Here is a 23,421-nt window from a genome sequence, read left to right as displayed (position 1 = left end):
ATTAAATTCACGCATCCATTATTATTATTAATGTAGAATAAAATGACTAGTCTGTTATAAGCACTGACTTTAATGTTCTGTTGTTACTCAGGTTTGGTTAAAAAAAAAAATTATATTGTGCAACCAGTGAACAGTCAAAAGTGGACACGTGTTGTAAAACAGACATAATGCTCCTTGTGACTGAGTGACTCTGCAGTCTGAAGGCCAACACTTTAACCTCCTCCTCCTGCTGAAGTCCTCTTTCCTCCGGGACAGTAACTGTTACATCAGAACCATCTCACCCACTTGTCACATGCCAGACGACCTTTCACACACTGCCAACTGAAAGCAGAGTGCCGGGAAGGCTTTGTAGGTCGGACTCAGAGTTACAGTCGGGCCACAACACACCCATCTCTGCTCATCAGCTGGTATTTCAAGTAAAAGCAGATTTTACGCAGCAAAGAAACGCAGTCAACGTTTTTGGTTGTGACTTGTGATAAGAAAACAGCTCCCTCGTTACACTGAACATGTGACCGCTCCTCCTCGTGATCGTGACTCTGCACTTACACAGGGGAAAGCCTGCCTTACATCATCTTTGTGACATCACCCGGGGAGGAGGGGCTGTGCATGCTTCAGAGTCCTTCTGGTCTATTTCCAAGCAGTTCCAGTCATGTGGTTTACAATAACCCACATCACATGCAGATACTCCTGCCTGCCTGCCAAAATCTGTGCGCTTCTTTTACGGTCAGAGCCTCGTTTGCAGGAAGTGAGCCGTGAAAACGCAGCACAAAGTGTTCAGCAAATCACCCGGAATTGGTGAAAAGGGAAAGCGGCTGAAAGACCGTGTTGCTGCTGACTGAGGCAGAAGCGGCAGGACGATTGTTCTCAGCGATGGCACCGAGGTCAGCACGACCTCTGTGATCTGCACGGGACCCGCTTCACAACTAAAGGTTTAAATCCAGCTCAGCCCAGCTGCAGTTCCAGAAATGACAAAGCGTCATTCTTACTCAAAATACTTTTTATTAATGTCAATACATGTCATTTATTTGAGATTTTACAAATAGTAAAAAAACAAAAACAAAAAAAAAACATAAATATACTTAAATATCATTGTAAATAACTTAAAACTGTAACAAAAGAACTACTTTTCTGGAGGCAAAAAGCCAGCTGGTCTTGGAAATGATTAAAGACGCAGAAAACTCTGGAGGATGCCGAGCCCTTCCCTTTTTAATTACAATAAACAGCAACGTACATGAACAATTTAAACGAGTGAAACTGCAAAAGTCCAGTGTTTCAACAAGTGCTTTGTTTCTGCACACAGAAGCCAAGGCCTTGGTCCACTCAACAGTTCCTCTTCCGAACACGCACGTGCCACAGTCCACCCAGTGTCCACATTTAAAAGACCCACACTTTTGTCACTTCTCTCCTCATGACCGTACACACACCTTGTCATCTCCTCCTGGCTGCCAAGGCCAACTGACAGAACTCCAAACAGCCCTGTCCAAGTGGAATTATTATTTGTTTAAACCCTGTCTCCTGTAGTCGGTGGGTGGTTTTATTCCATCAAAACAAATGAAAGCTGGTGGTTTTTCTTTCCCCGTCAGCAGTGCTGTGGAATTTGATTTGAGTGGCAACGTGTCATTGGGGTTCCCACCACTTTTCCTGTGCAGATTAACGTCCTCTCAGAGGATTTTGCTGTGACGTCTTCATCGGTCGGGCAGATTGATGAGGGGTACCCACTGGTCCATGCAGCGGCTCTCTCTGCAGAACACGTTCACTTTACTCAAAGCCGGATCCTTCCACGACGATGAGTGTGGGCTCTGAAAACACAAACAATTCAATCACTTAAAGTGCGTGCAAATAACCCATCTCAGCAGGAATCTGTACGGTGTGCACAAAAAACATGTACTAGCAGATTGCCTGCTGGATGTTCAAATGAAACGATGACTGATTGAGCTAATGAAATGTGTGGAGACACTCACAGTGACAAGAACGCAGTGCAGGTCGAGAGGTTCAGCCCCGCCCTGTTTCCCTCCTCCACCCAGTATCTGTGCCAGGCGTCGGGTGTTGTTGACTCTCAGGATGTTGATGTCATTCTCACAGCAGAAAGCCTGAATGAGGGTGAAATGGATCTGCAGGGCCACATCTTCCACATCTTCATCGTCTGTAGCCAGGATGCACAGGACCACATTATCAGGGTCGCTGGAGGAGACAAAGATAAGAGAGTCACCTCTTAGTCTGGGTAGTTTATAAGTAACGACCGTACCAATGTAAAATGATCACGCCTATTCCTGGAACCACTCTTTACATGATGAAAATGAAATGTAGAAGTTAAAAACCTGTTGCTCAACCTTTTCTGGCTGGCACTGGCTTCATACACTTTACAGAGCCTATCCATCATGGTGAACAATGTGACTGATCAGGTGTTTTACATTCAACATTGTAAGTGTAAAGTGCTGTGAAGCACTTGATGATTGCTGGTGAAACAACAGTAATATCATAAAAGTCTAAGTAGTTTCACATTCACAGGGTTTCCCCTCAACTGCACATTCCACGGACCTGCCAGACCTGAAAACTTCAAATGTGCATGTTCAAATAGGAAAAATATGATCGATCACAAAGTGCGTAAACCTGCTGTTTTTTCTTCCCTGCTACATCTGCAAAGCGAAATGTGTAAAGCTAAGAAGTTGTGCTCACTTATAATTTGCTTGAGTTGTCACAGTAGAAGTATTTAACAAGCGTTATTGTGAAAGGGCAATCTGTCAGTTTCATATTACTGTAGTAGCCCTGTTATATTATGTTTTGCTATAAACAATTAAAACGCATCCAACTTATTTGCTGATGGTCCAAAATACATTCTATCACATGTATGGCAAAGCACAGAGGTATGAAGTTTTGAAAATTCCTTCAATGATTGGGATTTTTACAATTTTCAAATATTTTTTGTGACTTTGCCCTCTGAGCCTGAAAATTTAATCAGTTCTTGCATATCAGAATATGAATCTTCAATTAAAAGGAAATATGAAAAACTGTGGGTTCCAGGCTGTTCACAAACAAACAAACAAACTGTGGCCAAACCATAACCTCCTCCAACTTCATTGGCGGAGGTAATGACAAAGGTGTGCACGCAAGTGTTGAGATGAACATCTTTTCCCTCTGTTATCCTTTCAGTGTATTTGCAGGTACGTCCTTCACCAGGCCAACAAAACAATCCCAGTGCAAACATCAACTCAGCTGCATTGTAATTATGTTAGGAAGTTGATCACAGCAGGAATATTAACTAAACACAGATTCTAAACACCATTGTATTTAAAACAAACTTCCTGACGTGATTATGACGCTGAATGTTAAAAAATCTTTTGTTAAATTTTTGCAGCAATCCCGAACACACTACTGATGCAGCCCTTCAAAGGCACTGTGCACTTTCCCCACAAAGAAGAACCAAAATACGTGGATTAGGTTAAGACCTGATCAGTCACAGTGTTTATTATGATAGAAGAGTGAATACTTTAACCATGCACCACAACAAAGGCAATTCAATGTAACCACGAACAGCAGGACAAAGGTTGCTTTTATCTGTTTCATTTTCATGGTTTTAGATGGTTTCCAGTCAGGCCTGTGCTGCGAATTATTAGATCAAAGTGAGCGCTGGGGTCCTTTGATGCCTCTATGACGCTGTACTTACACATTCAGTGCTTTGGCCGCCTCGTATACTCCCACAGTAATGCAGCCTTGCGGTAATGCAGAAGTGAGGACTTCTTCCAAAGCCTTCTCCACCGACTCCATCCTGCAAACACACACACAATCACGCTTCGTTATCATCACGACTGTGCCACGCAAACTTCACCACGTCATTTTCTCTTTCATAGAAGCTAAGCTAGCAGCGCTAGGAGCTACCTGAAGCGTTTCCAGCCGGCACGAGCTCTAAAACCCACTCAGCAGCTCAAACTAAACAAAAAAAAAACACTTAAATCCTTTTTTTCTGACAAACTTATTTTCTTTGTTAAACTGTGCTGCCTCGAGAACGCTAAAATTCAAGACATAAAATAAGAAGTCCTGACACTTTAATGCACATAAGCTTGTTGCACCAGAGGCAGTTTGCGCATTTCATTGCAACCTCGTTAAAAGCGTCTGATAAATACTCAAAATAAAATCATGCTCATCCATTTGTAGTTACCTTTCCTGAGAATAATCCCCGTTTAGTTCCTCAAACGTCATGTTGTACATAAAATCCAAATCCACCATTGAACAAAGAGAGCAGCATGTATGTTTATTCTGGAAGCAATCTACTGAAACTGACGGAACTCTCTGGTGTCTTCACCTAAAAAGCGTCTGGGAATAAACTGTCAAAAGGACGTCCGCTCAGACTCGCTCATTGGCTGGATGCTGCACGTGTTCTGCGGAACTTTGGTCGTGATTGGTTAAAGGCATACAGCAACAGGCGTGTCTGTCTGGGTGTCCAGAGTGGATCTTACCGTAACTGCGGCTGTATGCGTACCGCCAAAACACATACAGCAAAACGCTTAAATTAATTTTGGTACAAAGATCCACACATCAGCAGTGCAGGATATGAAAACCTTAGTCATACAAGTTCCGGTTTCACATTGTAAAATTCTTCTTACTGGATATCATGGGCGGGAATTTAATTTCCTAGCTGAGGAGGACAATAAACGGGGGAAAGCGATTCTTGATGGCAGGGGGCAATAAATAAATAAATAAATAAAATAAAAAATGCAGCAAATTAATTTTGGCTGCATTATTTATTTATTTATTTAATTCATTAAAAAAAAAAAATCAGTGGCGCCTCTGGAACAGAAACCACATTGAACGATACATGGTCAACTTGTCAACAAATCTAAGTGCATAGCGAATATTAGAGAAGCTTGAATCTTTGACTGGACTGGGTTGCTTGACACGAGGACGTTTCACTTCAAATCGCAGAAGCTTCCTCAGCTAAAATTCTTGCTCTGGTGGTCTGACTTCTGTTGTGACTCTTGTAGAGAAGAATAATCAAGAAGTCACAAAAGCTGGAGTTTTAAACCTAACCAGACCCCTCCTACCGAGAGGCAGACTGCTATAGGCCAGTGACTAAACAATAGCTCTAATTAGCACCTATTGTGCTCTAGTTAGCACTCTCCTAATGACACGGCAGATGTCCCTCCTAATGATGGGACGGACCCTCTCTTGATGGCTCCCTTGACGACTCTGCTGATGACGTGAATGACTCATTACCATGAACAAAGACTGAAACTGCTTTGACCTGAGTACCCCATTGTAAACAGGGGATAAAGCATGTCTCAGACCCCCTCCCCGGTTAAGGCTGGGTTTCAAACGTTTCACAAAGAATGCCTCCTTGACCCCTCTCTCAAACCATTTCTTCTTTCTGGCTAATAATTTAACTTCCTTGTCCTCAAACATGTGGTTAGTGTCTTTAAGGTGGTGATGAACTGCAGACTGAGGTCCACTGGCGCCCTCTCTGCGGTGCTGGTATAACCTTTTGTGTACACTACATTGCTCTGTTTGTAACTAGGGATCCTGTCCTTAGGGTGAACTAATTTCTGTCTCAAGGTGACAGAAATTAGTTCACCCTAAGGACAGGATCCCTAGTTACAAACAGAGCAATGTAATGTATTCTATCAGATGTCAGGAAAACTGTAACAAACACTACACAGGTGAGTCTAAGCAACCTTTACACAAAAGGCTATACCAGCACCGCAGACAGGGCGCCAGTGGACCTCAGTCTGCAGTTCATCGCCACCTTAAAGACACTAACCACACATTTGAGGACAAGGAAGTTAAATTATTAGCCAGAAAGAAGAAATGGTTTGAGAGAGGGGTCAAGGAGGCATTCTTTGTGAAACGTTTGAAACCCAGCCTTAACCGGGGAGGGGGTCTGAGACACGCTTTATCGCCTGTTTACAATGGGGTACTCAGGTCAAAGCAGTTTCAGTCTTTTGTTCATGGTAATAAGTCATTCACGTCATCAGCAGAGTCGTCAAGGGAGCCATCAAGAGAGGGTCCGTCCTATCATTAGGAGGGACAGCTGCCCTGTCATTAGGAGAGTGCTAACTAGAGCACAATAGGTGCTAATTGGAGCTATTGTTTAGTCACTGGCCTATAGCAGTCTGCCTCTCGGTAGAAGGGGTCTGGTTAGGTTTAAAACTCCAGCTTTTGTGACTTCTTGATTATTCTTCTCTACAAGAGTCAAGACAGAAGTCAGACCACCAGAGCAAGAATTTTAGCTGAGGAAGCTTCTGCGATTTGAAGCGAAACGTCCTCGCGTCAAGCAACCCAGTCCAGTAGAAGATTCAAGCTTCTCTACTATGGAAACCACCTGGACAACTGAGAGCCTACACAGAAACAGTGCATAGCGAATCTAAACACGAGCATCAGTGAAAGTGAAAATGTATACATTAAAGTAAATCGGTGCACCAGGTATCACTATGACTGATATGATTCATTTCACCAGCAGCCTGGGTGAAGAATAGTTTAGAATGACCATATTTTGATTACTGAAAATGAGGACACTCGGCCCGGTGTCGCCGACCGAATGGTCCCCACTAAAAATCAGTTCTCCCTCCCTTCACTGCACATGCGTCATTTCGAAGCATCAGCAACAATTTACAGATTATCGCCTCATTTCTCCTTAAAACTGCACTCCAGTCATCATTTATCTCAGTGACAGATGTCTGAAGCTTTTGTACAATAATCATTTCCACATAAATTCAGCATTATTTCATAATAAAAGATGTAGGAGTGATCAGAGTGCAGCAGCACATCTGACTCTGACTCTCTGAGTCTGACTCTCTACATCCAAAACGATCAAAGGGAATAATGTGATTATTAACTATCAGATGACAAAGTAAAACCTGTTAAATCATTCTAAAGTCAGTTTTAAGCAGAAACGAGGTGATAATCGGTGAATCGCTGCTGACACTCCGAAATGACGCATGCACAGTGAAGGCAGGGGGGACTGTTCAGTTGGTGACAATGCAGCTCAGGGGACCCCTCTGTTAAACTTTATGAAATCCTGAAGTTTAGGGACGACACCACCATCATTGGTCTCATCCAGGATGGTGATGAGGCTGCATACAGACACTTTGCAGTTCCTGGGATCCACCATCTCCCGGGATCTGAAGTGGACCTCCCACATAGACTCCATCAGGAAAAAGGCTCAGCAGAGGATGTTCTTCCTCAGAAAGCTCAGGAAGTTTTACCTGCCCCAGGAACTGCTCATCATCTTTTACACATCCATCATCCAGAACTATCAGGTCTCTATCAGGTCTGCAGAAAAAAATCATCGGAACCAGCCTACCCTCCACCCAGTACTTATACTGGTCCAGGACCAGGAAGCGAGCTGGCAACATCTCTGGAGACACCTCACCCCTGGACACACACTCTTTAAACTCCTCCCCTCTGGACGACATTACAGAGCTCTGTACATCAAAACAACCAGACACAGGAACAGTTTCTTTCCACAGACCATCACACTGATGAACAACTTAACCTGAAAAAAACTCAGTAATATTATACCTCATGTACAACTTCAATCTGTTGTCTGTTTCACACATCCTTTTCTTTTTCTCTTATTGCACATTTTATTTTCATGCACATTTTATTTGCACATTTTATTTACTGTGAATTATTCAATGTTTAATGTACATCTGATGCCGTACAGAGAGAGTGCAGCTCAAACTGGAGTCAAATTCCCTGTGTTCTGTGGATACTTGGTGAATAAAAGCTATTCTGATTCTGACACTGGTATTGAGATTCAAATGATACTCAAATGCTGGTCAATTTAATGGCCCAATGAAAACCAGGACATTGTCATTACTTTCTAAAAAAACAAACAAACAAAAAAAATCAAACAACAAACCCCCCCCCCAAAAAAAAAAAAAACCTAGGACAGCCAGGACAGGATGTGAAAACAGGACATGTCCTGGGAAAACAGGACGTTTGATCACTTACCAAGTTGTAAGCATTTGCGGTTTTTAAAAAATGTAAGAATAGAATAGAACAGAGCTTTTATCGTCACTGTACATATACAACCCCAATTCCAATGAAGTTGAGACGTTGTGTAAAATGTAAAAAAGAGAATACAATGATTTACAAATCCTCTTCAACCTATATTCAATTGAATACACCACGAAGACAAGATATTTAATGTTCAAACTGATAAACTTTATTGTTTTTGTGCAAATATTTGCTCATTTTGAAATTGATGCCTGCAACACCACTGTGTTACATCACCTTTCCTTCTAACAACACTTAATAAGCATTTGGGAACTGAGGACACTAATTGTTGAATCTTTGCAGGTGGAATTCTTTCCCATTCTTACTTGATGTACGACTTCAGTTGTTCAACAGTCTGGGGGTCTCTGTTGTCCGTATTTTGTGCTTCATAATGCGCCACACATTTTCAATGGGCGACAGGTCTGGACTGCAGGCAGGCCAGTTTAGTACCCGCGCTCTTTTACTATGAAGCCACGCTGTTGTAACACGTGCAGAATGTGGCTTGGCATTGTCTTGCTGAAATAAACAGGGACGCCCCTGAAAAAGACGTTGCTTGGTTGGCAGCATGTGTTGCTGCAAAACCTGGATGTACCTTTCAGCATTGATGGTGCCATCACAGATGTGTATGTGGCCATGCCATGGGCACTAACAATCAATCAATCAATCAATCAATCAATTTTTTTTATATAGCGCCAAATCACAACAAACAGTTGCCCCAAGGCGCTTTATATTGTAAGGCAAGGCCATACAATAATGATGTAAAACCCCAACGGTCAAAACGACCCCCTGTGAGCAAGCACTTGGCTACAGTGGGAAGGAAAAACTCCCTTTTAAACAGGAAGAAAACCTCCAGCAGAACCAGGCTCAGGGAGGGGCAGTCCTCTGCTGGGACTGGTTGGGGCTGAGGGAGAGAACCAGGAAAAAGACATGCTGTGGAGGGGAGCAGAGATCGATCACTAATGATTAAATGCAGAGTGGTGCATACAGAGCAAAAAGAGAAAGAAACAGTGCATCATGGGAACCCCCCAGCAGTCTACGTCTATAGCAGCATAACTAAGGGATGGTTCAGGGTCACCTGATCCAGCCCTAACTATAAGCTTTAGCAAAAAGGAAAGTTTTAAGCCTAATCTTAAAAGTAGAGAGGGTGTCTGTCTCCCTGATCTGAATTGGGAGCTGGTTCCACAGGAGAGGAGCCTGAAAGCTGAAGGCTCTGCCTCCCATTCTACTCTTACAAACCCTAGGAACTACAAGTAAGCCTGCAGTCTGAGAGCGAAGCGCTCTATTGGGGTGATATGGTACTACGAGGTCCCTAAGATAAGATGGGACCTGATTATTCAAAACCTTATAAGTAAGAAGAAGAATTTTAAATTCTATTCTAGAATTAACAGGAAGCCAATGAAGAGAGGCCAATATGGGTGAGATATGCTCTCTCCTTCTAGTCCCCGTCAGCACTCTAGCTGCAGCATTTTGAATTAACTGAAGGCTTTTTAGGGAACTTTTAGGACAACCTGATAATAATGAATTACAATAGTCCAGCCTAGAGGAAATAAATGCATGAATTAGTTTTTCAGCATCACTCTGAGACAAGACCTTTCTGATTTTAGAGATATTGCGTAAATGCAAAAAAGCAGTCCTACATATTTGTTAATATGCGCTTTGAATGACATATCCTGATCAAAAATGACTCCAAGATTTATCACAGTATTACTAGAGGTCAGGGTAATGCCATCCAGAGTAAGGATCTGGTTAGACACCATGTTTCTAAGATTTGTGGGGGCCAAGTACAATAACTTCAGTTTTATCTGAGTTTAAAAGCAAGAAATTAGAGGTCATCCATGTCTTTATGTCTGTAAGACAATCCTGCAGTTTAGCTAATTGGTGTGTGTCCTCTGGCTTCATGGATAGATAAAGCTGGGTATCATCTGCGTAACAATGAAAATTTAAGCAATACCGTCTAATAATACTGCCTAAGGGAAGCATATATAAAGTGAATAAAATTGGTCCTAGCACAGAACCTTGTGGAACTCCATAATTAACTTTAGTCTGTGAAGAAGATTCCCCATTTACATGAACAAATTGTAATCTATTAGACAAATATGATTCAAACCACCGCAGCGCAGTGCCTTTAATACCTATGGCATTGTATTCTGTTTTTATTTACATTTTACACAACGTCCCTACTTCATTGGAATTGGGGTTGTATACATACAATGAAATTTGTACTCTGCATTTAACCATCCTAATTACAGTTAGACACAATCAAACCATTAGGAGCAGTGGGCAGCCACAGTCCGGCAGTCTTGTATAAAGTACCTCAAGTGATACTTGAATGAAAGTACAAGTATCTTAAATGGTAAATAAATGGTAAATGGACTGCATTTATATAGCGCTTTTCCATCTGCATCAGATGCTCAAAGCACTCACAGCGCTCACATTCACCCCGATGTCAGACTGCTGCCACGCATGGCACTCACTATGCACCGGGAGCAACTAGGGGATTAAGGACCTTGCCCAAGGGCCCTTAGTGATTTTCCAGTCAGGCTGGGATTTGAACCGAGGATCCTCTGGTCTCAAGCCCAACGCTTAACCACTAGACCATCACCTCCTCACCATCTTACCACTAGACCACCTTACCATAAAATTACTTTGGTAAAAGTTAAAGTCTCCTCTAAAAATTTTAGTTGAGTAAAAGTTTTTAAGTATGTGACATTTACTGTACTTAAATGTAAATTTCTTAAAAGTAAATTTACTTTTCTTGTAAATTTACTTTTCTCATACAAAATGCACTTTAAGTAAAAGTACTGAGTAAAAGTAAAATCCAAAGTGAGTGGACAGTAAACACGTTTACATGCAGCCAATAACCCTTTCATAACCGGAATATTAGCAATAACCCGGTTGTGCACGGCCATGTAAACACCCGCAAAACCCCAAATATGCTCAAATATGTTTTTTAAAAACCAGAATAAGACCCCTGGGTTACTCCTTTTCAAACCCAAATATCAGGTATTATAAACGCGCATCGGGATATCCCCATAGAAAGGAACATTATTTTGTGTTCTGTGCATGTCTTATCCGCAAGGAATCTTGGTCTTTTGAGTACGGCAACTACTTGTATGCGGCGCGCGCAACCCACCGGACACCACAGAAGCAGAGGTAAACAGCGCATTGTGTTCTGCATCCTTTTCAGGCGGGCCCGACGCGGCACCGGTCGGCATATCACCGCGATTGCTCTCACTGCCTCCGATGCGCTTACTGTGTCTGCGGGCTCGGTAAACGCTGCAGCGGGCCACTCACACTGCCCCCCTCTCTGCTGTGCAGAGCTGTGCCAAATCTGGCAACAGGTCCAGAGACTACACTCGCTGTTTTGATGCAAAGGCAGCCCGCAGGAGAGAAAAGTGAGAAAAATGTTAATGCCTGTTTGAGAAAAGTGTGTAGTGAGGGGTTTTACATGAAGCAGGATTTGCATGAACGCCAGACCAAATCAAGCACCGGTGGAAGACGTGCGTCGCTGTTTAGATGGGGATATTCCAAATGATACCAATGACAATGTATACAGGAGTAACTGTCTGCTAAAGCATGTAAACGGGTTATTCCTAATGATTCAGAAAACCGGAATACTGACCTTAACCTGAATATTAACGGCATGTAAATGTAGTCAGTGAACAGCAACATGAAAAGAAAACCAGTGTGGTGTCTAGACAAACCAGGAAGGGGCCCAATAAAAGGCTGGAGACGCCTCTGGCGGAGCATTTGGTGTTGTTGACGGGATGAGGGAGCAACAGGTGAATGTAAATAGCTGTAAATAAAGTTGCTATTCTGTTTCTGAAGATGCGCACGTTGTGCAGTCTTTTTCCTGGAAGACCCACACACACTTTTCTGTTAAACACAACAGCCAGGCTCTTGTGTCATTTATAGCTACACAGTTGTGCGAAATTTAAGGAAAAGGAAAAGGGGGAAAAAAAAACCCAAAACAATGCAAGCATCACCACCACCAACAACTTCAAAGCAACCAAACGCAGTGCTCTTGGCGCTCTCAAATCCAAAACGCAGTGACGCTTTTACGCAGCGCTCTTCCGAGAACATTGCAAATAAAATAAATGAAACAAAACAGCCATGCCAGCTAGTTTTGTCGGTACTGAAGTTTGCCCCTTAACTCTGATCATGTGCTGGACTCCAGCGGGAGACAATCTGTGTGTATGCGTCAGTGTGTGCGCTTTTGGAGTCCAAAGCGCAGATGGTTTTCACCCTCCACAGTCTTCCTCGTCATCAGCGGGGGTGCAGATTCAGCCTGTCATCTTTTATGTTTTTGTCTTTTAAACTTTTTTGTCAAACACTGCGCTTGATGCCTCAGGGGTGGAAGGCGCTGCGCTCCGGCTGAAGAGGACTGTATCTCTTCCTGGTGTACAGCTGCGCTCCAGCTTACTTTCACCTCTGCAAACAGGCATTGCCCAATCAAATTTCTTCTACTTTTATCACCCGAAAAACATCAAGGAAGATGTTTCAGAGAAATGTATTGGAGTAAAAGTGAAAGTTGCCATAAATGTAAATAATGACGTAAAGTACAGATATGTCAAAATTCTACTTAAGTACGATAACGAAGTATTTCTACTTTGTTACATTAAAACACTGCAGTCAGGCGCCCGGGACCAACTCCAGATGTAGAGACTTTGCCTTGGTCAGGGGCAGAGAAAGGAGCAGACCCTAAATAAGTGTTTTGTGTTTTTTTGTTTTTCTGGATTGTGGGTGGAAACTGGAGTGCCCGGAGGAAACCCACATAGACAGGGGGAGAACATGCACACTCCACACACCTTCTTGCTGTGAGGTACTAGTGCTAACCACAAAGCCGCCGTGCCACACACCACTAGAATCAGCGCATGAATGCTGTGGTGTTATAGTGCAGCACATAACTGAAACAATCTTTCATATGGTGATACAAGCACCAAACCAGCACAAATACTCCTAGGACACTACTCTTTTGAAAAAAAACAGTTGGTCACTTGCATTTTGAAAAGGCGGGCAGGTAGGGGTCAGTGAAGAATTACACAGGGGTCAAAATTTAAAACTGCTCCAATCATATCGAAAAGTATACCACATTATTTGATCACCAAGATTCCAGAAATAGTTTGGACTAGCTATAAGTGAATTCTGTGGAGTTATGGGGGTAAAAACAAACAAAAATGGTTACAAAGGTCAATTTCAGATTATACAAGGGTCAAAGTGTTATGCTCTGCCTTTGTCTGCCTCTCTCCTTCCCTTTTTTAACCTCTTGCGTGTAGTTTGTTTGTTTTCCCTTCAGGTGGCACACTGCAGAGCCCAGGAACAGCAGCAGCTCATCTTCTCCTCACAGGTGACTCGCATGAGCGCTTGATCAGGAGCCAGCTACTTAAACCTCTGAGTTTAAGTAGCTGGCTCTGAGCTCAGTCTTTGCCAGAGTCTTTGTTCCATGACCCTGATCGGCTGGATTTGACTCTTCTGTGAGCCTTCCATAATGAATCCATGTCCTTGACCACGCCAGATTCTACATGTTGTCATTCCTGCCGCTTCCATGCGCTCTGATGTCTGAGCTTCCCATAGCTCATCTCCAGGTAACCCCGCTATCTCTAATTCCCGTATTAGAGCTCATTGATCCTTTTGTGTTTCCAGACACTTTCCTGTGTGGCTCCCACGCTGCTCTCTGCACAACGTCACACTGGAACTCATCTGCTCTCTGCCTCTGAAGCGCACAGCTCTGCCCATGTTCAGTTAGGTTCCTGCATGTCTGTGATGCCACGTTCACACCGGGCGCGACCAGACGCCACAAATTCGTGTTGGTCGCGTGGCAACAGACACGCCACCATCGCCCGGTGTGTCACTCTGCTTTCGCTGTGAAAATTCGCCCCAGTGCGTCATCAATAGGAGGAGCTTCCATTCCGCTTGCCAGCTCCGGTTGTCAGTCAAGTTAACATGACGGACCTTGATCACATGGAGCGAGTTGTTGTGGAAAGCTGACAAACGTCATGAGACGTTCCCAATTCGGGGAGTATCATTATTTGCTGCAGGAGCTGCGTCTGGATGACGGCCGCTTTCAACGGTCCTTCGCCTCTGCAGGACCCAGTTTGAGGACCTCCTGTCCCGTTCACGGCGCGCACATGTAAATAATTAAAAAAAAAACTCCTCTGCTTGCTGTGGGGCTGCTCCTCGCTCTTCCCCAAAAAACTCTGTCATAATTGTGTTTAGAAACCAGTCACCATTTGCTTTATTAAACATCTGTGTAGTTAATAAATAAAATAATCTTCACGGACGATTCACTCGCGCGCACGTGAAAAAGAAAAAACTCCGCTCCCCTTGCTGCGGGGCTGCTGCTCGCTCTTCCCCAAAACTCTGTCATAATTATGAAATAAAGGACAAAATGGACATAAGTCCTGCTCACAGGCTGGCTACCAGAGACAGGACATGTTCACATCCAACTCAGTCAATCTCCAGACATCTCCCCGTCACAACATATTCAGTCTCTGATTGGTCATCACGGTGCGACAAGATGACAAAGTTCTGATTTTTCAACTTGGGGAGGAGGGCAACGCGACGTGACGCAATATTGTGCCACAAACATGGCAATCGCTCAAAATCACTTCACTCGCATCGCTTCATTCGCGTCCATCGTGTCGCACTGCGTGGCTTGGCGCCACAACGCGTCCTTCCATAGTGATTACATGGCAACCTGTCGCTCGTGTCGCGCCCGGTGTGAACGCGGCTTGAGATCCCGTTCTCATGCTGCTCTTGTTTGTGACTGTACATGACTAAGACCTGTATCCAAAAACTGTATGAGCTCTGATGCAGAACAGCTAAGAACTTTCCAAGTCATTTCTAGAGTCAAGTCCTGCTTAATTGGAACTGCATCACAAGATGCTCAGCACCTGACCTCTGAGGATAATTCATGAACTGTGAACAATTCCTAAACAGAGAATTAGACAATGAACTTTGTTCCTGGACCTGAGAACATTCCTGTTTAAGCCTTCAGTGAACTGTTGGTTGGTTAAGACTTCCAATGCTACGAGTGCAGTCACTCACCTATGTTCTCCTCCGTCCTCCCAGTTCCTCGGCTCTCTGCGTCCCACCTGGCCCCGGTTCCAGCTTCATATACTCCAGGCCTCCAGCTCATTCTCAGACTCCCAAGACTGGCCCTGTGTGCTCTGCAGCTCCTGAACTTCCACCACTATGTGTGTGCCCGGTCTCGGCTCAGCAGGCTTCCTCCAGGTCAGCACCTCAGTTATTTATTTTTTGTAATGAAAGGCTTTTTGTTCACAATCTGTTCTGGTTCTTGCTCCCTAGTGTTTGAGTCCAGCACCTTGTAATGGTCCAGTTCCATCCGGACCTCTAACCACAACACAAAGGTTAAAGTTGCTCCAATTTTGATAAGTGATGGGAATTTATGGTATAGTTTTGACTGTGTCAAGTACTTGGTCTGCAAAGTAAACGTCAAACAATGCAGACGATTCTGTGGAGACTTTCAAGTCCAGACTTACAGTAAGGCGCACTTTTTTCCCTTTTGTATGGCTAGCATACTGGCATAGTATAGTTTTACGGTTTTTACTCTTTTAATTCATTTTATTAGGAAACAGAGCATGCCGCGGTCTCAACTTTACCTAAATTCTGGGTCTTTTAGTCAAGCTCAGGGCTAGTGGCCGGCGATCACCTTAGTATTTCCAGTTTTTCTTGTTGTTTAATGCTGACAAATTATACTGTATTTCTTGTTTTTCTGATGCCTGACTCTTTTTTTTTTTTTTTCCTCTGTTTAAGGTGCAGCTCCATCCAGAGATGGGTGTGGTATTTGTGCTAGAGACCCTCCTGTCTGTGCACCAACAGCATTTCCTGTATATTCTTTTTGTGAATTGTTCTGTAATTTGTCTGTAGCATGGCCCAAGCAGAGGGTCACCCCTTTGAGTCTGGCCTGCTTGAAGTTTCTTCCTCAGAGGGAGTTTTTCCTTACCACTGCTGCTCTGGGGGTTAGTAAGGTTAGACCTTACTTGTGTGAAGTGCCTCGAGGCAACTCTGTTGTGATTTGCTGCTATATAAATGAAAATAAATTTAATTTAAAATTGACGTCCATTGGATTCTATGACAGATGGTGCAAACTATTCAATAAAATACTATTAACCCAAACAATTTGCATCATTTTTTACTGGAATTGGAGCAACTTTAACTTTTGACCCCTGTACAAACTGAAATTAACTTTTGTCACCATTTCTGCTGTTTTTAACCCATAACTCCATAACATTCAGTCATAGATTGTCCAAACTATACCTTTTTGAAATCTTTGTGATCAGACAAATAATGTGGTATAGTGTTCCATATGTTTGGAGCATTTTTAAATTTTGACCCCTGTGTAATTCGTCATTGGCCCCTACCTGGCTGCTTATTGAAAATTCAAATGGACCATCTGCTTTTTCAAAAGAGTAATGTCTAAGGAGTATTTGTGCCGGGCAGCATGGTGGCTTAGTGGTTAGCACTGTTGCCTCACAGCAAGAAGGTCGTGGATGCGATTCCCACCTGTGGTCTTTTTATGTGGAGTTTGCGTGCTCTCCTCATGTTTGCATGGATTCTCTTCGGGTGCTCCGGCTTCCTCCCACATCCAAAGACACGCAGGTTACGTGGATTGGAATCTTTAAATTGCCTGCAGGATTCAAAATAATTTTATTGTCATATGCACAAAGGAACATGTTCACTGCACAATGAAATGTGTTTACTGCATTTAACCCATCCTAATTGCCAGTTAGGAGCAGAAGTCGCCTTTAGGCGCCTGGGGACCAGCTCCAGATGTATGTCCTGCCTTAGGTCAGCAGCAGGGCTGAGCAAACCATGACCGGCCTCATGACGACAAATGACACACACAACAACACACATAAGCCGGCCCGGTACATGAACACATATAAAAAAACACACACAAGGTAAGATGCAGGTGTGAATGTGTTTATTTGTCTGTATGTGGCCCTGCAACAGACTGGCATCTTGTCCAGGGTGTACCCCACCTCACGCTCTATGATTGTTGGGATAGGCTCCAATTGGAGTAAGTGGTTGAAGATGAGTGTGTGTTTTATGTTCTGTATTGCATTGATTTAGAGTAATTAATGCCATAATTCACCACACTCCGATACCGTAGGTGGTGGTATTCACCTCCAAGGCTGGTTTACAATTTGCTGATGAACACAAAGAAGTTTTATTTTTCTTAGAAATTTATAATATAAATTATTAGTTTATTTTCAGACTTTCTGACGACATGACCAACCAAGATGAGCACCAAAAAGCAGTGATTCATGATGGATTTAATTCTTCATCTCCTTTAGTCAGTGTTGTATTTTACATTGTGATGACAACTAATGTTGGCATGAGTGAATGGCTCCTGTGTGAGCATTTTATCACAAATATCTGAAATAATATGGCTTGCTGTGCAGTTAATTGACAAATGGATGGTGTGTAAGACAGCCCAACAGATTTATTTACTCTTTGTGATGCCATCACGAAATGGTGAGATTGGCATGTGCTACAGGTTTTCTGTTGAGTGAGGCAGCGGCGGCTTCAGCACAAGCCACGTCAAACACGCACGCACGCATGCACACATACAGGTTCCTCATATGCAGGACTGCCTTTCAGTAGTAGTTGTAGTAGTAGTTAGAGTTGCCACCCGTTCCTTAAAATACAGAATTGTCCTTTATTTGACAATTAATTGTTGCATCCCGAATTGAATCAATACGGGACATAAAATGTTCTGTATTTTCAGAAATGTCCCTCACACACTCATCAAAACTGAATAATGAACAAAATAAAACACAGGAAATATGACAATGACATCTCTGTACCTGTTCGAGTCAGGTCCCGTAACGAGGACCCCGACATGAGGTACAGCGGGTAGACCACAGACTTTCACGTCTGCATCTCCGTGTGCCCACCTTTCTGGTCATGTCACAGTTTGCCTGGTTGCCTGGCATGTCTACACCCGAAACTCCACCACATCCAAAGAAGCAAAAATGTTTGCAGATGTACAGACGTGAGTGGGAAGAGTCGAACCCCGGGCTTGACAGCATTAGTGGCAATGGGTAAAAGACAAACGCGTATTAAAGTAAAAATGTCCTCACTTTAAAGATTATTGGTCTGTTTTCCTTAATATTTATGTTTATTATTGCACACTTCAGTGACTGCACAGTTTATCATTAACAGTTTTGTGTTTAAAGCACTTAAAGCTTTAAGTATGACTAAATGCTCTTTTCAAAGTTAAATTGATCACTCCTTGGGTGGTGGTAGTGGCCCCAAGGAGCCGTGATGGGAATCCTTTATTTGCATTTCTGAAAGGTGGCAACCCTAGTAGTAGCAGTAGTGGGTAGCAAGCGGCCTGGTCACGTGTCAGTGATGTGACATACATGTGGCAGCATGTTTCTTATGGAAAATGAAAAATACTCCTTTTTCAAGGATATTTTTTTTTGAAAAATATCCCCACCCCTTCACTAAATCAAGATTTGGGGGTCAAAAAAATTGCTATTTTTTAATTTATTTATTTTTATGAGCAGGTTAACACATGTATATGTTGCTTTGACATAACTGTTATTTGTTTTTGTGCTTTTAATTTCAATTGCACAAAATCACATTATTAAGACCCAGGAACCTGGACAGCAGGAAACTGCCCCACTAAACTTGTTTTTTAACTTTTTTTTTTTCTGTCCAGGCCCACAGTTTATTACTGTCAGTGCACTGAACATGAACAATGTTTTCAACTGCTAAACAAGCTGTGAGGAACTGGTCATACAGGAAGAAAAGAACGACTGATAGGAAAATAACAGGAAGATATTAATGTTTTGAACAATGCCTACTGTTTTATGTGATACTAACATTAAAAAAAAAAACACTTATTTCACTGCAAATTGCATTATTTTCAGGCCGAGCCCTGCTCCACAGCTACATCTGGTGGTATTGCCAGGGACTGCCAAACTCTAACGTACATATGTTTGTGTATACCTTATACGTATAAATGTATGCAGAATAAAGTCTTATTCCTGTTATTACTTGTAAATCACTTGAGAGTTTGCAGGTTCCAATGTTTTAAATGAATTATAAAATCATTACATGTCAGATTAGTCAGCTTTACATAAAGATTTAAAAGCACAGCTTATGAATGTTTGAAAAAAGATTTCATGTCAGTGTGTGCAGAACATCCTTTTCCACTGCAAATCAACTGAAATAACTCCAGAGAAAGTAGAACATCTTTCTAAAAATGAACACAATTGAGATCATTATTAAGTAGTGTCATGAAATGAATTTCAGAGCTGAGCAGCCTTTCAAATTGCACAAAACTGACAAAATTTAGTTTCTGCAGAACTCCAAGCATTAGAATGCAGGTTTATTTTTGAAACATTGCAAAATTACGGTTCATTTTAATGAAGAGAACATACTTATCTGTGGAAATTTACATGGCGAATGCTGTCCTTTCCTTCTAACACCATCGTGCAGACAAATTGCAGGAGGACATTTGTGTGCATGTGCACATGCATGAGTTTTTGAGATTATTTGTGACCTGATCCACTTTCTTGATGTGTGTTCTTGGGGTGTGCACACTAACATCCGTAGATGTCTTGTAAGTCACTTCAGAGGTGTGATCTGATTGCAAAACAGTGTTTTTTGATTTAGAAGTGTTTGTTTCTTAAGGCCCCATCACACATCGCCAGAATGTGCAGGATGCAGGCCACCACCGCAAAAAATGGTCATAATCCGGATGCAGTCGGGAGGAAAGGAGGCATGGTAAGCCGTGTCAGAACGCAGACAGACTACCTCATCCACACCTGTCAGATCACATCCAAAGCATATGTAGACGACACAGCCTGATGTCAGATGGCCATAAATGACGCTGCACACTGCCTGATGTCCAAATGTGTGGATGGCAAACACAGGACCGGAGTGGGAGGGAGCGCTGTGTTCCTCCCTTTGCACAGCACCTGTACTGGACATCAAAGAACAACCAACATATGGACCGGACTCACGCCATATGTGTCCAAGCCGGCATTGATGCAGTCACCCACTCCCATTCAATTTTCCCAGGCTCACTGACCTCATGCGCGTAAAAGTGCTGACATGAGGAAAATGATCGCTCAGTGTGTGTGTGTTTCCAGCATTCCAGCACAGGCTGTGGTCCTAGCTCCTAACTCACTGCGCTGCAAAATGCTCCTGGAGGTAAGATTCATGTTTCATATGTTGTCATTGCGAAACAGTTCCACATCATATGTATGACAGAATTAAATGTGATCAAGCAATAATTTGTTTATGACATCGGTGAGATCCGTTCAGCTCTGAGCTTCTGACGTGAGGTGTAACAGTGTGCGCACCTGCCTGCCGTGGTGTCGCAGATCTGATAGGCACAATATTTCACATTATTTATGTCACCCATGGGGAGAAGTATTATTTGTACTGCTTGTTTGTGCTGTGTTCACACCCCTTGCACATGGGTGGCTGCGTGCCACAACAGTTCCTTTGCACTCCTTGGGGGAGGGGGGGCAGTGGAGGTGGACGTTATAAATGGATAAGTGGCATGTGCAAGTCATGCCGGCAGGCTTTGCCATGCCCGATCCATCTCGAGGTTCCCTCATACACGCTCAAATCGTTTCAGAGTCTTCAGAATATGTAAATTGCAGTCAGATGGCGCTTAGACTGCCATCAGATAGGTGTCCCATCTCGATGGCGCCCGGAGTGTGTTTGAACACGTGCAATACACTCGAGACAGCAGGCCAACTTTCGCAGACTGCTGTCAGAAGTTTTGGAACTGAAACCCGACACTTTTCAGATGTGGGCCGATTCGTCATTCTGACGCCATTTGGTGTAATTCTGGCTATGTGTGACGGGGGTATAACTTTTAAAAACTATATGAGAAACAGACTGATACAGAAATAAGCTGTTTCGTAACATTTTCCGCCATCTTGGTTAATTTTGTTAGAGCGAGCAGCCTGCTGACATCACACTGCTTTTCTTTACTCCGGTTCACAGTTACCGTGTCCTTTCCAGTATTCTCGTGGTGACCAGGAGAAGCCCCACGTAACGTATGACACTGGTACCAGTGAATTTCTACCCATCAGGGTTGAAATTCTACATTGTTTCCAGACAGTGTGAGTTTTTAATCATATTGGCAATGTAATATAATATTATGAAACCCTTATTTAAATGCTAAGGAATAAAATTAGATTTTGACAAAGATTTTTTTTTTTTCAGATTTAAAGCTTTAAAAAAAAACAAAGGCCATTAAGCTTTAATATTTGACTAGTGTGTTGCCTGTGGGGATCCATGGACTCTAGATTAGGTAGTGTTTATAAAATAGGTAGCTGACATTTTTGTGGTAAAGGTGATAATAAATTAAGCGAAGCTTGTATAATGAGTTGGAATGGCGTGTTAGTCCAGAATGTTTTTAGAACAACCTCAACAATTTTGAGAAGAAGCTTCAACCCTTTTATTTCCTGTTAATTATGTATTTTTAATGTTAATTTACTGTCTTAATGTATTTATAAATGGTTTAGGTTCTTGGTATAATATACATTATATTTATACTTTTGTTCTGTCATTTGAATTTTAAATGGACCACAATGGAAATAAGTATTTTCACTTTCTTGTGCCATTCACGTATTTTTAATGTATTTACAATTATATTATGTACTTACATTGACCTTAAAATGACTCACCACACTCATGCTTTTAATATAAAGATGACTTATCACCCGCTGCTGGAATGACGTGTGAGTCCAGAAAGTAGTGACCAATAAACATTGTTATGTTTTTGCAGAGTTCATCCATGACCCAAAATACATAAGCTACCAAATGGCAAATGTCAGCTGTCCAGTTTCTCTGTGATTGAAGCTGAACGCAAGCACCCACGCACGCACACACACAGCTGCTGATTTTCTGAAAAAGAAGCTCTGAAAGTTCAGCTACAATTTGCCAGAAGGTAGAGCTGAGATGCAAACTTAGATTTAATGTTTTGGTGAAAGAAATCCTCCCCTGTACCTCTTCATCATGAAGCTGTATAACTGAGGAAACAAAATACAAAACATGATGTGCACAATTTCTCCAGTCACAGCCACAGAAGCCTATAACTTCTTCTGGCTTGTCTGGGTGTCTTGGTGGCTTTCCTCACTCTTCCTTTCTTGCACAGTCACTCAGTTTTTGAGAACTGTTTACTTCACACAGATTTACCATTGAGTGCCATACTGTTGTATTTCTTCAAAACTGATGTATATAAAGTCCAAGACATATTCAGTGACTTGGAAATGTTCATGTATCCATCCCCTGACTTGTCTGAAGAAAACTGGCAATTAAACTGATCATTTACAGGTATTATACCAAAGGGGCTGATGACTTATGCAACCCATCATCTTGACTTTAAATATTTTTAATTAATTTATATCAAGTTGTAGAGATTTATTTTCAGTTTGAGTCTAAGGAAGATAATTTTGAAATGTTTATATTGAGAAGCCTGATTTACTTTTTTGTATTTGAAATGCCATAAACAAACTAAAATGTGTGAAATACCAAGAGGCTGAATACTTTTGCAAACCACTGAATATAAAAGTAAAGTAAGTCCCTTTGGCTGCTCCGTTGATTTCATTCGGGGTCATCACAGTAGGTCTACAGTGGGTCTGCATGTTGATTTGGCACAAGATCTATACCGGAAGCCCTTCCTGATGCAAATTCACATTGCATGGAGACATGTAATAGGGTGAGGTTTGAACCAAGAACCTTCTGCACAGAAACCACGTGGCCATCACTCCTGCACACACACACACACACACACACACACACACACACACACACACACACACACACACACACACACATATATATATATATATATATATATATATATATACACAGTGTGGAAGTATTTGAACACCCTACGATTTTGTAAGTTCTCCGACTTAGAAATCATGGAGGGGTCTGAAATTTTCATCTTAGGTGCATGCCCACTGTAAGAGACATAATCTAAAAAAAAAAAAAAAAAAAAAAAAATCCGGAAATCACAATGTATGATTTTTTTAAAATTATTTATTTGTAAAAAAAAGAGAAAAAAAAATCATACATTGTGATTTCCGAATTTTTTTTTTTATTTTTTTTTTATAATTTATTTGTATGCCCTCCTGTGGGTTCACCACCAGCAGAGGGGGCCATGGGGGTCGGGTGCAGAGAGGACTGGGTGGTGGTCGAGGGTGGGTGGCCGGTGGCCCGGTCCGTGCTGACAGCCCCTGGCTGTTGGGACGTGGAATGTCACCTCACTGGGGGGGGGGGAGGAGCCTGAGCTTGTGCGGGAGGTTGAGAGATACCGACTAGAGATAGTCGGACTCACCTCCATGCACAGCTTGGGCTCTGGTACCCAACTCCTGGAGAGGGGCTGGCCGCTCCACTTTTCTGGCGTTGCCCACGGGGAGAGGC

The 23,421-nt window shown here is 42.5% G+C and overlaps 1 protein-coding gene and 1 long non-coding RNA gene across 2 annotated transcripts; both read right to left on the bottom strand.

Annotated features, from left to right (window-relative positions):
• Positions 1-982: 982 nt before the first annotated feature.
• LOC117521458 lies at positions 983-22,796 on the bottom strand. The gene is made up of 2 exons (XR_004563946.1): positions 22,761-22,796; positions 983-1,388 (listed from the first exon to the last, which is right to left on the bottom strand). It is a non-coding gene; the product is annotated as an uncharacterized LOC117521458 (long non-coding RNA).
• On the bottom strand, positions 1,633-4,302 carry gadd45aa (growth arrest and DNA-damage-inducible, alpha, a). The gene is made up of 4 exons (XM_034182754.1): positions 4,157-4,302; positions 3,665-3,766; positions 1,962-2,181; positions 1,633-1,799 (listed from the first exon to the last, which is right to left on the bottom strand). Exons 1-4 carry the CDS (start codon positions 4,222-4,224, stop codon positions 1,686-1,688), a joined length of 504 nt encoding a protein of 167 aa, XP_034038645.1. The 5' UTR covers positions 4,225-4,302; the 3' UTR covers positions 1,633-1,685.
• Positions 22,797-23,421: the final 625 nt, after the last annotated feature.

This window comes from Thalassophryne amazonica, chromosome 12, assembly GCF_902500255.1.
Source record: "Thalassophryne amazonica chromosome 12, fThaAma1.1, whole genome shotgun sequence".
NCBI lineage: Eukaryota > Metazoa > Chordata > Actinopteri > Batrachoidiformes > Batrachoididae > Thalassophryne > Thalassophryne amazonica.
The sequence above is the reverse complement of the archived record's forward strand: the minus strand, read 5'-3'. Positions and strand labels throughout refer to the sequence as shown.

Excerpts from the sequence above, each read along its gene's own strand:
- gadd45aa (XM_034182754.1), bottom strand. The coding sequence starts at position 4,224 with ATGGTGGATTTGGATTTTATGTACAACATGACGTTTGAGGAACTAAAC. Across the intron at positions 3,767-4,156 it reads GGGGATTATTCTCAGGAAAG|GATGGAGTCGGTGGAGAAGG; the intron begins GTAACTACAAAT and ends GTGTGTTTGCAG. Across the intron at positions 1,800-1,961 it reads TGCACTGCGTTCTTGTCACT|AGCCCACACTCATCGTCGTG; the intron begins GTGAGTGTCTCC and ends TTGTGTTTTCAG.